Genomic DNA, 14,765 nt, shown 5'->3' with positions numbered 1-14,765 from the left:
GTGGGCAGAGCCGCTGAAGGATATCAGCTCAGGCAGAGGCAGAGAGGAGGACACACGCAGCAGAGGAGCAAAGCGTCGACGACGGAGTGGAGGAAGGGCTCAGCGATGCGGCTCAAAGACCCACCAAAACGGCGAAAATCGCGCAAAAATGCGGCACTGACCGAGGCAGATGACGGGGGATAGACACGGCCCGTGAAATTGGTAAGAACTTAAGAGTAATCATACATTAATAGCTGAAAAATACGAGCCAGGCGTGTAAAGCAATATGGTGGAAAGAACGACAGATAGGCGCAGTGTTGGTAAAAATGGCTATGGTGTGCTGTTAGCGAAGAAAAAAAAGAAAAGGGTCTGCAGAGTTTAAATTGCATGCATTTGTTTTTTAGTTTGTGGATTTTGTATGTTTGTAAGGGCAGTTTTGAGTTAGCTTAGTTTAGATTTTTGAAAGTGTATTTGTTCGCGACCTGTTTGGAGTTATTTCAACCTACGCATTTAAAATTTGCTTTGTCCTTGAAAGGGCAAATGCCCTTGTCTGAATTTGTTCGACAAAACCAGCAAAAATAAGCAAAAGTTTCGTTTTAAAAATGTTGTATCGGGAGCTGATTGATATTAACGCAACAACCTCAAGTACATTTTTGCTTATTTTCACAGTATTCGGTTTTTGAGGTTTTTCATCGAGTTTTAGATGAAAAAAATATTTAAAAATCGATGATTTCTTACATTTTATTAACACAGACCGCTCAGATATAGTTTGTAGCAAGATGTAACAAAGTATTATATACTCATTGCTTATTAATTAAAAATACTTTACATAAATTGTGATAAGTTGCTAAAATGTCCAAAATATGACTATTAACTAAAATCCTTTTATTTTAGACACCATACATAAACAGTACATAACTTGATTGTGAAAATGTAGGTTCTGTACATTATAAAAGCCAAGATATACTTAGAAATACAAAATAGGGTGTTGGCTTTTAACCCTTTGAGGTACTGAAGGGAGAAGTCATTTAAATATTCTCATAAATTTTCTTCTTCAAGTCACTTTACATCTGTAAATCATGTAAAGAAAAAGTTATGCTAGAAAGCTTCACCAAAAGTATGTGAATTTAAGGAAATTCTAAATTCTGTAATAAAATTAAATAAAGACATAAAATCATGTTAATATCTCAGTCTCATGGATGAGGTTGTTGATTTCTAAACATATAAAGGGAAATGCAACACATAATAAAAGCAGATGATATTTAGTCTTTTATGGCATAATACATCTAACTTTGACTATATCGTTAAATCCAACGGATTAGTACCACCCTACACATAACAAAATGTCCTCCTTAAGGTATTCTCTAGTGGATGTTACTGTTTAAGACAAATATAGTCGTGTTTTGAGTCAACAAAGCACGCAAAGATAAAACAGTTTTACTAAGTAACAACTAAATATGTAAATACTTATTTAGGGTTTTTGTAATATGGTAATATGTTAATGAGGTCTTGGATAATCCTAAAATATTGCTTTAAAAAGGTATTAAAACAGATGGCTTGCTTATGACTGGCTTGTATGCCTATGTAAGTTCTGATTTTTTTTAATTGCGACTACTAGAATAATCAAAATAATGTTTTGTTTTTTGCAGGGATTCGGTGTGATGTTTCCCAAATGACGTCAAAGAAGAGCGGAGATTGCTTTGCCTTATCTAAATGGTATGTTTTATATTTGTACCAACCAGGGTATTTTGCGTAGTCTTACCATTCGTTAGTCTTTACTGTTGCATACCTGCAGCCAGTAGGGCGTGCTGTTGTCACAGTTCCTTTCTGAAAAAAGTTTTTTTTGTTTTTTGTTATTTCAAAGGGTTGACATTTAGCGAACGTGAATGGAAGAATTTGAGTGATCCGTACTGCAAGTAGACACTGTAAGTATCATTTTAAGGCAGTTTGAGTGTCTTTAGAAGAATTCTTATAAGCAGTTTGAGCTTTGAACTCTTAAAAAAAGTGCTGAATTATTTAAAAAAAAAATCACAATAACAATTAAAAAACAATAACCTTACTAATTTGATTTAAAAAAAAGCAACGTTGTAAAGTCCACATTTATGTTTTTGGCTTGTACATCAGAATCATTATTAGGAAGTACCGCTACGTCTACGCTTCTGAACAAACACAGTTCTGCCCCCTAGTGTATGATGTAACACATAAATTCCAAATGTATAGAAGTGGGCTCACTTACTATGGATGGCAACGTTACGCGGTTATTTCGAAATAATTTTCCCGCCACTTAGAATAAAGTGTACTGCAGACACGTAAGATCACTTCGCACATTTTTATAGCTTACAGCACATTAATATTTAAATTGCTTAATATTAAACTGCTATTGTGTTGTTTTAAGAGAACATCTCTATTTGCAACACGTTGATGATAATTTTACAATTGACTAGCTAACCTGTGACTAATCTTAAGGATTGTTCTTTTCATAACTCTTGTGTCAGATTTTAAACGATGACACCAATTGTAGTACATGGGCAAGAAATGCGTTTCGTGTGTGATCGTAAATTATACTTGAGACAATGTTTTTGTAACAGATGTGTAAACGACAGGCTGTGGAAACTTTAGCACATCATCATTAACGTTTCTGCTTTTAATGCTTTACCACTTAAGAACTTTTGTTGCATCTCATTTGCAGGTGTACTAAAACTTAAAGTGTTAAAAACTGCAATTCAACTCCTCTGGGGCAGAATTGTTAATCATTTATACCTAAAGTGTCACTGAACCTTTTCTTTTCCTCTGAACTTTAGTGTCTGGAAGCAGTTGACAAATTTTGCAAATGCTCCACATTCAATTACATCTTACATTTTAAAATGTTTGATAAATTGGGAAGCAAAATTCAACTTGAAAGTCACTAACTATAACATAAAAATGGTTATAGTCCCTGGATTATTGGAATGAACGGGTCTCGTAGAAGTACTTGGAGCCAAGAATGTGACCATTTTGAATTTTGGAAAATTTCTTGCACAGATGGGTAACAAGTATAAGTAACTAAGAATTTTCTCAAAATGGAAAAAACAGATTATTTCCCATAAATGTTGCCAAACCAATTAAAGTGGCAACCACAATTTGTTCTCCGCACAGAAATTCAAGTCTTTCGGTGTCCTTTTCAGGTGTGATTAAAAAAAAAAAAAAAAAGCATTCATTTATTAATCTCGTCTTCTAATCGTAAGAAGTAACTGTAAAAATCCTAAAATAAATCCACAGGTTAGATATACCCACACACAGAACATAAAGGAAACACTCTCCAGTGAGCAATACAAAGTATTTCATTTGATAGAATAAATTTGAAAAGAAAGAACTGCAATAGTTTTAACTTGCGAAGCTACTTGAGTTACACAGCACATAAATGTACCATACACCAACACCTGAGTGTCTCGACAGTGACTTATAAATTGCCAAGTATTTTTTTATCTGCATTAGATAAATTATAAGTCTGCAAAACGACTAAGAAGATCCTGCCAGCTCTAATTGTCATTCAGTCCAGTACATCTACCATATAATATGTGCTTGTGTGTGTGTGTATGTATGTGTATATATATATATATATATATATATATATATATGATCTTTTAAAGCACAAAATACTGATTTTACATTAACAACAAAGGTTGAAGTCAGTATGAGTTTAAATGTGACCATTTCTCCTCAACCTTTATGTTAAATAACATTATCTTTCAAGTCATTATTGCTATAAAAGTTGGTTTTGTTTTCTCAGAAATGCGTTCCTCACATTCAAATCATTCTCAACTGGAAACAACGAAAATGAGTGTTTGGAAGCCATCTTTGACAGTTAGAATTAGCATTTATAGATTAAAAGGTCCAAGCACTTAAAGCTCATTAAAGCCTGTAAAGCTGGAAATCTTTCTGTGAATATTTTAAATGGGTGTCATTCATTGTTCCTCATCTTTTCTATAGTGGAGACAGAAGACACTGCGGAGAAGATTTCAATTTGTGAAGAAAAAGAAGACAGCTCTGTAAGTTCCTTTTTTTTTTTTTTTTTTTTTTTTGACCTGATTGCGTTTGTCATGTGCTTTTTGATTGGCAAATTTAAGTTTCAACAGAATATTTACATTTAGATCCAGTTCAACTAGGTTTGCTTTAAGTAGAGTTTGTCCATGTTTTATGACTGACGTTCACTTTTAGTTCTAAGAGGCTAGCAAAAAACAGCTGTGAAAATGAATTAACAAAGGGGAAGTTTGGGACGATAAATTTCATTGTAGGATACACACAACAATTTCATGCGGCTACACGCAATTTTTGGGGATGTTGCCTGTATTGCCTCCTGTAGGCATTTAATAAAAAAGCCATATTTACCTATATACTTAATTTTGCCAAATCTTATAGATTTTCATTGTGCTGAAAACCTGATAGAACAAGACCAATACCAAACCACAGTTACTTGTTGCTGAATAGTGGACAACTGAAAATGACCATAGTTTGAACTGTTGCTTTAACAGTTATTGGATGCTAATGTGTTGTTCATCTGTTGCTCATGTAATTGGTTAGTCTGGTAATTGATGAAGTGGATCATATTTTTCATATAGTAATATTTGCTTACAGACCTGTGTTGTGTTGTTTTACTCCTAATTTGTGTGAACATCAAAGCTGTTGCGTGAATAGATTGCATACGTAACTGATTGATGTGACTTTAGGTGCAACTCTAGACTCATTTTACTCCTGGTGGTCAGTTGAGGAAATGCTTTTCGCAAATTGCTGGAAGACCTATTCAGCCCATATTTCATTGTGCTAATTACTTTAAAACCCACACAATTTTTTTTTTAAAGCACTACAAAAAAGTACCACAGCCATTAAAGCTTGGGACCAACACAACATTGTCTTGGGTTTCATTGTAAACGTATCAAGAGTTACAAAGTTCAGTTGCGAACCCTATCGAATTTAAATTCGCATTCAGTACATCGCTATGCCATTTTATTACAGTTCACTTACTATTTGTATCCTTTTTAATCAATTCCGCGTTCATAGGAACACTTAACTCTCAAAAAACAAAATACACCTGCACAGTGATCGCTAGCGCAGCTGAAAGCTAGCTACGTATGTTGCTTGACTGGCATAATTGTAATCTAGTTTAGGATACCTGGTTTTAACTGCTGGACATTGCACTGTGGGCTTACAATTCTTCCTTCTTTTTTTTATCCTATCAAGACCCCATTCAACTGGATATTGCTGAAGTGGAGACTACGTTGTTTAACGTGAAGATGGCAAGTTATTTGGCGGTTAGCCAAATTTTGACAAGATGAAACCTTTTTCTGATTGGACTTTGACATTTGGATTTTTATTTTTTTTTATTTTTTACCTACAACATGGACTCTGGAACACCTTTGCTGGCTATGTAGTGGACTCGTTGAAAAGTTAACATTTGATTTTGGAAAGTCAGCCTTTTGTACATTTGATATTCAAATGTTGTTTTAAATAAAGTATGTGACCTCGTATATTTTTTCCTGGCTTTGTTTCATTAGCAGAGAAATATCAAGGGCACATTTGCAGAAAAAATTTGACAACGTTGAAGTACCTAAAGTCGGAAGTTCGTTTTTGTATTTGTGAATACATACAAAATATCACATTACTTTTCATTGGCTTTGTGTCAATAATTATCAAGGTATGGCCATAGAAATTGAGCTTCAGACTCGAGTTGGAATTTATCAAGTTGATTTATAAGATAAAAGAGAAAGGAGTGATTAAAATTCCCCTTTTTCCATTTAATTAGCCCCACTGGTGAAGCTTAACTAACCCTAAAACACCTGAAAATACACTTCACTTAAAAGCTTTCTGGTCAGAGCCCAAATGGTTTCCAAAGGCTCTCTAAAATGGCTACTGGTCGTCCTTCTTCCTGCCTGCGCAGGAAGTGATGTAATTGGTGCAAACTATATACTTTTACAGCCTCTCAGTATTGTTACCTTTTATCAAAGGGCAAGAAAGGTTTCACTTTGAGGCTTGTGTCCTGGGGCAGAAAATGTATGTAAGTTCATATAAACGAATTTTAAAAACATAATAAAAGGGGAGGGACTTAAACATCACCTGAGTGTGGGGTAAATGGAAATAACGTCAATCAAAGGCAAAGCTTTCAGAGCAGGGAAGGAGCTCTAGATGGCGGCTGAGCCTTGGGAAGGGTGCCATGGGCTTTCGTTAGATCGTTTCTTTTGCCTGTTTTTCGTCCGAGACTGCTCGATTTTTGATGAAATTTTGAGGGCAACGATCGTGCGCTCGTGTTTTTAACGAAAATCTACGCGATTTGTGCCGTTTTAGTGCTGTTTTTTCGAGCCGTAGGAGCCGTCTGCTCCGGCGAAGTGCTCGTCGTTGTTTTCCATACTGGTCTCTGGCAGCCATGGCGCGCCTCCATTTTTAGTGTGCTGCTGCCTCTCCTCTGTCGCTCTCTCAGTAGATGAAGAATGCAAGGGGCCTACGAGCTTTATAGAAACAAGGCTGTTTTTGTAATTTATTAAGTAATTATCTTTACATCTTTATTTTTATTCGAGTCGGAGGCATATTTAAAGTGTTATAGGGCGAACGAGATTCTAATAGTTCATTTATGGACTAGCACCTTTCTCCACGTTGAATTGACATGTTTACACTGTGTCAAGCTTAATTTACTGTTTTTCTTCATGTTTAAATATTATTTTTCTACCGCTTCGTCTGATGACGCAGTTAGAATTAACGGCATGCGGCTCGATCTGTGAACTATATTGAAAGACATTCAAAGGCATTTAACTTATTGTGAGAGCACCTGTCGTTTTTGTGAGGTCTATTTAACCCAGCGATGTAAATAATGATCCTTACTTTCTTCGATTTGTTGCTTTTTTCCCTGCTCGTGTCGCACCGCCGAGGCTTTAGCTGCCACCTGAGCAAAAGCAATCTTGTGGGACTTGTATGATAGTTCATGCTTCCTCTTAACTTTTTGGCAGTAAATACCAGGACAAAAGCAACATCCATTCAGATTTTCAGGATACAACAATGATGAAGAGTAAAAGTAAAAAACAAGAGGATGAAGGATCGACTCAAAGCAATGCATCAAGGTATGAGCCTTATACTTTTTACCTTTTTTTCGTTTCTGCTTTGATTGTTTACGTTGTCAAGCATGGTTGATCACCTGTGTTAGATATGCGACGTGGTTTTGAAGACGTGCACTAGTGTCTTGAATGACCTTGCTATTGTTTAATAGCCACACCCTGATTTTTTTTTTTTCCCCCCTTACCATTTCTTACACTCAATACTGAGGTTTCAGGCCTGTGTTATGGATCTTTGCCCACAAGATGCATGTGTTAGACCACTGGGAAAGCCTTTCCTCCTGTATTATTCTGCAAAAAAACTTGTCACAGATGTCTTAATGTCCGTTCGCTATAATGTTATATGACCTTGTCTTGGAGTTAGTACTGCATTGCACCATTTTTTTTTTTTTTTTTTTTTTTTTTAACTAACGTTGTTGATTTTGGGGTTTTGATTTATTTCTGAAATGGTGCACTGATTTGTCATTGGACACTAATATATACAGTGTTACAACTATTTTATATGTAACATACTTTACCAGACAGTTTCTGGACCTTGCAAGTGCCCACAACTCTCACTTTATGTCAGTCTCTACTTATTTTTATTTTATTCTGTATTTACATTTTTGGCCAAATATTTTAAAGTTTTACCACATCTACCTTTTAATACTGGATTATTTCTGTTTATTAAAAAGCCATTAAAGCTCAGTGGTTGTAAACAGTTTTTGTGTTGTTTTTTGTGTTTTGTTTTGTTTACAGCTGCTAAAAGTAAAAAAAGAGGTTATGTCAGTGTTCACATCCTTACATTATGTTACAGAATTTTAACATGTTTTTAAGGTGTTATTTTTACTTTCCTGCAAGAGCATTTTCAATTCGAAACTTTTTTCTCTTATCCTCATGTCCACTACATTTAAATGATTATGGGGCTCATTTTATTTTGGGTATATGGATGTAAATGTATTTTTTGAACATGTATATTTTGAATGTTTGAAGCTAAACAGTGGTAATTTTTACTTAAATCTAGCTTTTATTTGTATTTCCTGCTAGGTTGATTGTAAAGGCCTCTGGCCTGGAGTCTGAATACTTTAACACAGTGGCATTTTCTTGCCCTATTGTCCACTTTTATTATTGTGTTTTGTTGATGTCTGCAAGGCCCTGTGGTCCTCAGGTACACCAAATCTTCGTATCAAAATCAGTGGAAACATCTGTTGATCAATAAAGATGTCATCAAATAATCTTGCATGGTTTGAGGATAATGCTGGGGTGACTAGCTGCTCTTTTTCTTCAGGATCTGTTTGTTCTCAGTGCATAAATGCTGTTTTCTAACAGTATAAGAATAACTGCCATGTTAAAGCAAATACTGCGACCTGACCTCAATAGACTGTTTAAAAAAAAAAAGACACATCAGTTTGCAAGCACCCTCACAGCATTACACTGGCTGTACACTGCAGTTAGGTTACATCACACTTGTAGTCTCTGTGTGTGATCCTGTGGCAGCCATTTTAGTATTTTCCTCTAGTGTGACTGAAACGTGTCCTCTGCAGGGTTGACAGCCTGACTTTGTTAGACAGAGAGCTGAGCACTATGAGCATTCAAACAAAGCAACCAAAATAACAACATGAGGGAAATCTATCCGGTTTGTGTAATTAAATGACATGAAAGTAGTATTTACATACTCTCCTGAGTCACAAAATGGCCCTTGCTTTGTGTACCCAGCTTGCTCACTTACCAGTATTAAAACTCAGCTCAGAACTACACAGAGGAGGAACAGGAAGACCTCAGATGCTAGGGAGACTGCTTGGAGGGCTGTGATAGGCTAGGTGGCCACCTAGCAACACGCCAGCCAGTAATAATTCGAGGACGTCTCTATGACCCGCCCACTCCTGACCTCACTTAAAGCGGAAGAAGCCATCTACTTCCGAGTTTGGTCTTTGAAGGAGCGCAACATGTGTATGCTGTAATAGCGTACTTTCAACCATTTTAATTTATTTTTGCCTTTAGCATAATTCGCATCGTCTAAAAAAGGGCACGAGATGGTTATTATAAGCACTTTCTCCATTTTCAAAATAAAAGTAATGATGCTCATTAGACGTAATGACACCAAATGTTTTTAATGAAAACATTTATGGGACACGATGCCGTTTTCATGGTTTAAAATGTGATCCATTGTAAAAGGCAGTGATTGCTTGAGATTTATGCCCAGCCATGCTGGGCTCTGGTGACGCCTTGTGTCCAAAAAGATAACTGCACACAGAAATCTATCCACTGATAACCCCTGTTTACTGAAACTTCCGGCCAAAACCTATATGTTTACGCACAAGGCTAGTTCATTTGCATCAAAGTTGAAAGCGTCAGAAAAAATATTAATCTGATGAGATGTTTAAAATTCTTATTGCTTTATGCATTAGTTTTATCTCCTTTTGGCTAACGAAATGTCTCTTCTTTTTTATTTTTATTTCATTGAATCCTTATACGTCTTCAGGCCTCTATAAAACTTTCATACAACATAGAAGAACGTAGCTTTATTAAACTGCTCACAGCCCAAGCTTCCCTTAAAACGTTTTAAACTGAAGAAATGTGCACTTGTGGTCAGAGCTTATAGTTTAGGATTTTTTGTAAACCATTTAAATGACTTTCCACAGTAATTTTGCTTGTTTCAGTTTAGCTTTGATTTGTTTCAGTTTTAGTTTCTCTTTTATTGTATGAAGGACCCATGCCACAGGAAAAAACAAGTAAGTGCATTACAATAAAAACTGACAACTTTCTGGAAGCAGTTGACTTTAAGTCTTGTAGACTTCCAAAGTATCAAAGCCTCATCAGCAATATCATGATAACATATTCTTACCAGATTAACTAGTAGTGGTAGTATTTTTGTTAGTTTCCCAACTATATTGACCTTCCTTGTGACCATTCATGTGGTTTTAAGGGATTGAGTTAAAAGATTAGGAGTGAGTGATCAATAAACACTGAACAGTGACCATTCTTACAGATGGCTGCGGTGCTTCTGTAAATTCTTTGGTTGTTTTTAATCTTTTCTACGGATGAAATTCACCTATTTATTGCATTTTCTAATTATATATTTCTTGTGGTAATTCATAGCTTTGCATTATGCCACAAGCATTTAGAGGATGGCAGAGTGGAAAAGACTGATCCTGCTAAATGTGTTTGACCCAGTTTTAATGTATTTTAGTTGTGAAACCAGGTCTGTTCACTGCAGGCCTGTTTAAAATGCCTGTAAGAGGATTTATGAGCCTTGGAGAGAAAGAGGTTATTATAAGATGGTTAGCTGAGTAAGGAACATGGAGCATGATGTAATGAGGCTTCTGCTTCCTCTCGGCCAAGTCACGAATTACTGATGCCATCCAGCTTTTGCAGTTTCGCTGTGCCCTTCATGTGGGGGTGTGCTCTGAAATTTAAGACTTTCTTTTTTATTTACATAAATATTTATTCTTTTTATTGCTGCCACCGACAACTCCTGTTACTGCCATGATGCTGCACATAGCTCTTTGAGCAATAGCCCATCATTGACGGCAAAGTCAAATGAACATATTCTTTTTCCTGTAGCATTTCGGCTTCAGAGGAATCCAACCGCTCTGCGTCGGAGTCGGGAAGTCAGTCAGAGAGCGAACATGGCAGTGAAAGGAGGAGATCGCACAACTCCGAGTCAAACAGCTCCTCAGAGTCAGAGAGTCACTCAGAGTCAGAGAGCGAATCTGCAGAGTCCAAGTCACAGCAAACCGCAGCAGAGGTCAAAGACAAGCCAGTTAGAAAGAAGGAGCGCCTGGCTGATGTGAAGAAGGTAAAGGCCATCGGAGACGTTCTGTGTTCAACCAGATTGTACTTCCTGCCCTCTCGCAGTGGTGATGGAAATGACTTAATTCATGAGCGTGGTAATCTGATCATGAAGGTGTGACATGCAGCAAACTTGGGCTTTAGCTCTTTGCAGTAAAAGCTTTTCTTTATCCAGACTGTCCTTCTATCTGTGTCAGGCTCTTGCTGTGTCCTAGGTCATCGTGATTATGCAATGTTCTCACATTACTCTCCCACAGACGTGATACAGACACTCAGCCATAAAGATTATTTGAATTTTAGGTGGAGCTGGATAAAGGCTATTCTTTAATGATATAAATCCTTGATAAAGGCAATAAAAGGTTACAGTAACAATAAAGAGTCAACAGAACAATTGATGTTCTGAAAAATCCCAGTTAATGTTTAACTCGTGAGCGAAGATTTGCTGCTTTTCTTTTCTCAGCTAATCGTAAACTGAATATATGTGTACACTCGTCGTTCGTCTGACAGAACTATGCATTTTGACGTGTCACAGTGGCTTGTGGATGGTTTGCAGCAATGACGAAATGAGCTGAGGCAAAAATCGACACACTCATCGTTACTTTCAGCCCTGTAGTGCAAGCTTACAACAGCAGAGTAGAAAAGACGACATGTTACATTTACAAAAAGAAATACAGAAAACCCCGTGGCTTTTTTTTATAGCATCTGATTGTTTTCTTTCGAAGATGTGGGAAGAACATCCAGATGTGTACGGTGTCCGGCGGTCCAATCGGAGCAGGCAGGAGCCAGCTCGATTAAACATTGGAGCTGGGGTAAGCAGATGTGAATGAGCAGTACTGGTTTGCAGTTATCTGCATTGACATCAGCTGTTATAAACAAGCCATGCACGCCATCTAGTGGATGTTTTGTAGTGTTGGTCTGTTTGACACTTATTCTCTCTGCCAAGGTGGTTATTTTTGGTAGCATTTGCGTGCGTGTTTGCCTGTAGCTTTAAAGATTGCAATGAATTCTGATAAAATTTTATAGAGGTACAAAAGTGGTGTCATGTTAGCGGTACATACAGATTTGCCTTACAGCCACCAAGATCTTTAAGGTCAATTTAACCCTTTATTACCCAAGTTGCATGCAGGCCTAATGAAGTTATATGGTCATTTTGGCTCATCTTTCAGGCAGCATTTGAATTACCTCTCTAGCCCAGAATGATTGAAAACTTACGGTAATCTGAAGAATGCTTGATAAGATCCATGGTTGAGTTGGGTCTTTTGGGTATTGTTGCCCAGCTGGGCAGGCGGACACCCAAGTTTGTGAATGCGACAACTCGAGAACAAGACAATGTTGGATTTTAAAATTCAAAATACAACAGGACGACCTGCTAAAAATCTTGGACGAGTTTGAATTTTAGTGACCTTGAACTTGAGGACAAAGTTGAAAATCTTGTGAATTTCATAACTCAAGAACGAAGAAAAATTCATACCACACACCTATCAGCTAGTAGGCTGATGGGTAGCACTAGCACAGCAGTGTGTGAATGCCTTGTGTTAGCGTGACACACCTGAATATCCCTGTAAAACTCGTCTTTCTGAAACCGTCCGTTCCCAATTTTCTCTCATTCCAATCAAAATGATTATGTCATATAGGCATATAGGATATGTTTTATGGGGATTGTAAATGTCATGTTGCTGTGGACCTTTGACCTCTTCTTTAAGGTCAAATAAGGTGAAACTTGCATAAAATGTCTTATCTTTAAAACTACGCTTAAAATTCTGCTGCCTTTGTTTGTATTGGCAACGTTTATGAAGTGATTCTGATAAATGAGGATTCTAAATATCACATTTCAAATTTTCATTTGACCTGTGATTTCACGTTTACATTTCACATCTGCTTTTCTTTCAAGTTGACCCCAGAATGCTTTATTTCTTCAAAGAAAGTATTGTTAAGGGAGGGAGAGAATAAGCTGCCTTGGTGGAGGGTTTGCGCTGTCGGGTGCTTCTTGTTATTGAAATGTTTTTCTGCTGGCTGTTCTTGCAGGGCAGCAGTGAGTCTGAGAGCGAAAGCCCCAAAAGGAAAACCTCCCGGGCTAAGAAAAAGGAGTAAGTATAGAGACTGTCAATACCTTATTGAGGACTATAATCTCACCATTATTTCATTTATTTATAATTTGTCAGTACAGCACAATATTGTTTTCAATATTTTTGAATTTTCATGACACGTGCACTGAACTCAACCCATGTTTTTAGAGTTCATGTCAGTTTGTGTCATTCTGCTGCCAGCCTGTGTTCATATTGTGAACCTTATCATTTAAAGCTTATTTTAAAATGGGTATCTGTTTGTCTCAGAATGGGCTCAGTTAGCTTTAGCCAGCCAGCCAGGTGCTGTTCGACATTAAAATCCAATTAGTGGCTTAACCCTGGTTTTAAAAAATTGGGCTGTGATGAACACCCTACGGCCATTATTTTTTCAATTAAAATCGGTAAAATGGCAAAGTCATGGGCGTGGAGGGTGAACTTGTGGCATTTCTTTGTTATAAGAAATATCTGGAAAGATGATGACTCAAATGATGAAGAGGAGGAGGAGGATGCTTCCGACAGTACAGACAGTGAGCAGGAAGAGAAAAAAGTTAGATCCAGACGACTTCCTGCTAGAAGGTAAGAGTGAAGTGAAGCCTGGCCATCAGACAGCTACCCACTGGGCATCTCTAAATCATTTCATATTGTGTGAGCGAGCTGATTGGTTTGACTTTTCTTTGGTTTGAGTAAAAACGTTTTAACACTCCAGCCTGATGAAACTGTGACATGTCCGAACATCTCATTTGTTTTTGCTCAAATTTGCTACAGCTGTGCTCTGTGTGAAATGCTATTGGCTGCTTCAAGCTTTTAGAATCACCTATGAAACAATCAGAAACCAAAAAAAAGTGTGACATGAACGAGCCAGGAATTTTGGTTTAGCGTGTCTAAGTGGATTTTGTCTTTCTTTCTTTTGTTTTTGTGTTTAACTCTGTTTTACAGGCCTCAGGGCAAATCGTCAACAGCCAAAAAGCAGCTCTCTCAGAAGGCGAAGAAGTCCCGGAAACAGGAGTCGTCGGCAGAAGAGGACGACGACAATGACGACGACGACGACGACGACGATGAGGAAGACACTCCAAAGAGGCAGACGCGACGAAGGGGTGCCACAAAAGTCAAAAGGTGAATTGCTGAACCTAAAGTTAAGGATATTTTCTTAAAAGTAATTTAGAGTTTTCACTATGACCAGTGTTATTAACCCTTTATGAGTGTCCGCACTCATTTCAATGGCAGTAAAATTTTAGCCAAATGAGATGGAGAAATGTATTTTTATTTTGCATATAAAGCCAGATGAGTTACACTTACATATCAGGAATTCAACATATCCCAGAATGCCTTTGCCTTTCATTAATGGGTTTGTAGAAATCAACAAAAAGTGCACACAACAAAATAAAATTATAATCCAGACGCAGGTGCTTTGTCAGCTGTTCATAGCACTTCCAAGAATGGAATATGTGTCGTCAGTCTTGCTGTATGAGCTATGAAGGAAGTGATATTATTTCCTGGGATTTTTTTCCCTCTTTCCTGTAAGTCCTACCGCAGCTATATATATGCATTTTATTTTTATTGATGTATAGCAAGTTTAAATGCTCCAAAACTGGCACTACAGCGTGCAAAAATGTAAAGATAAGTGCTGGTGTTAAAACGGGTTGAAGTCCAGTAACATTTTTACCTCGCATGCACCACCTAATCTTCATCACATCTTTCTGTTGTGCTCTAGTTATAAAGAGGACCAACATGACTTTGAAACGGACTCTGATGACCTGATCGAAATGACAGGTGACGCGTGTGAGGAGCAGCAGGACGACGACAGCGAAACCATCGAGAAAGTAATGGATGCCAGGACTGGCAAAAAAGGAGGTGATACTTTTTCACTCGTCTC

At 37.3% G+C, this 14,765-nt stretch overlaps 1 protein-coding gene across 5 annotated transcripts in view; it reads left to right on the top strand.

Annotated features, from left to right (window-relative positions):
* The window catches only part of chd2 (chromodomain helicase DNA binding protein 2), a 28,245-nt gene continuing 13,480 nt past the window's right edge, over positions 1-14,765 (top strand). The window contains exons 1-11 of one of the 5 annotated variants that reach the window (XM_004553210.4): positions 1-201; positions 1,629-1,695; positions 1,844-1,904; positions 3,949-4,007; positions 5,197-7,064; positions 10,599-10,833; positions 11,549-11,635; positions 12,852-12,913; positions 13,352-13,468; positions 13,829-14,005; positions 14,604-14,743. In XM_004553210.4, coding sequence (XP_004553267.1) covers positions 7,003-7,064; positions 10,599-10,833; positions 11,549-11,635; positions 12,852-12,913; positions 13,352-13,468; positions 13,829-14,005; positions 14,604-14,743 — 880 coding nt within the window. In that variant the 5' untranslated portion in view covers positions 1-201; positions 1,629-1,695; positions 1,844-1,904; positions 3,949-4,007; positions 5,197-7,002. The remainder of the gene's footprint in view (positions 202-1,628; positions 1,696-1,843; positions 1,905-3,948; positions 4,008-5,196; positions 7,065-10,598; positions 10,834-11,548; positions 11,636-12,851; positions 12,914-13,351; positions 13,469-13,828; positions 14,006-14,603; positions 14,744-14,765) is intronic. The other 4 variants (XM_076885777.1, XM_004553211.4, XM_004553212.4 and 1 more) reach the window with 4 other exon arrangements.

This window comes from Maylandia zebra, linkage group LG7 (genome assembly GCF_041146795.1).
Source record: "Maylandia zebra isolate NMK-2024a linkage group LG7, Mzebra_GT3a, whole genome shotgun sequence".
Taxonomy (NCBI): Eukaryota; Metazoa; Chordata; class Actinopteri; order Cichliformes; family Cichlidae; genus Maylandia; species Maylandia zebra.
This window is presented reverse-complemented; position numbering and strand designations above follow the sequence as displayed.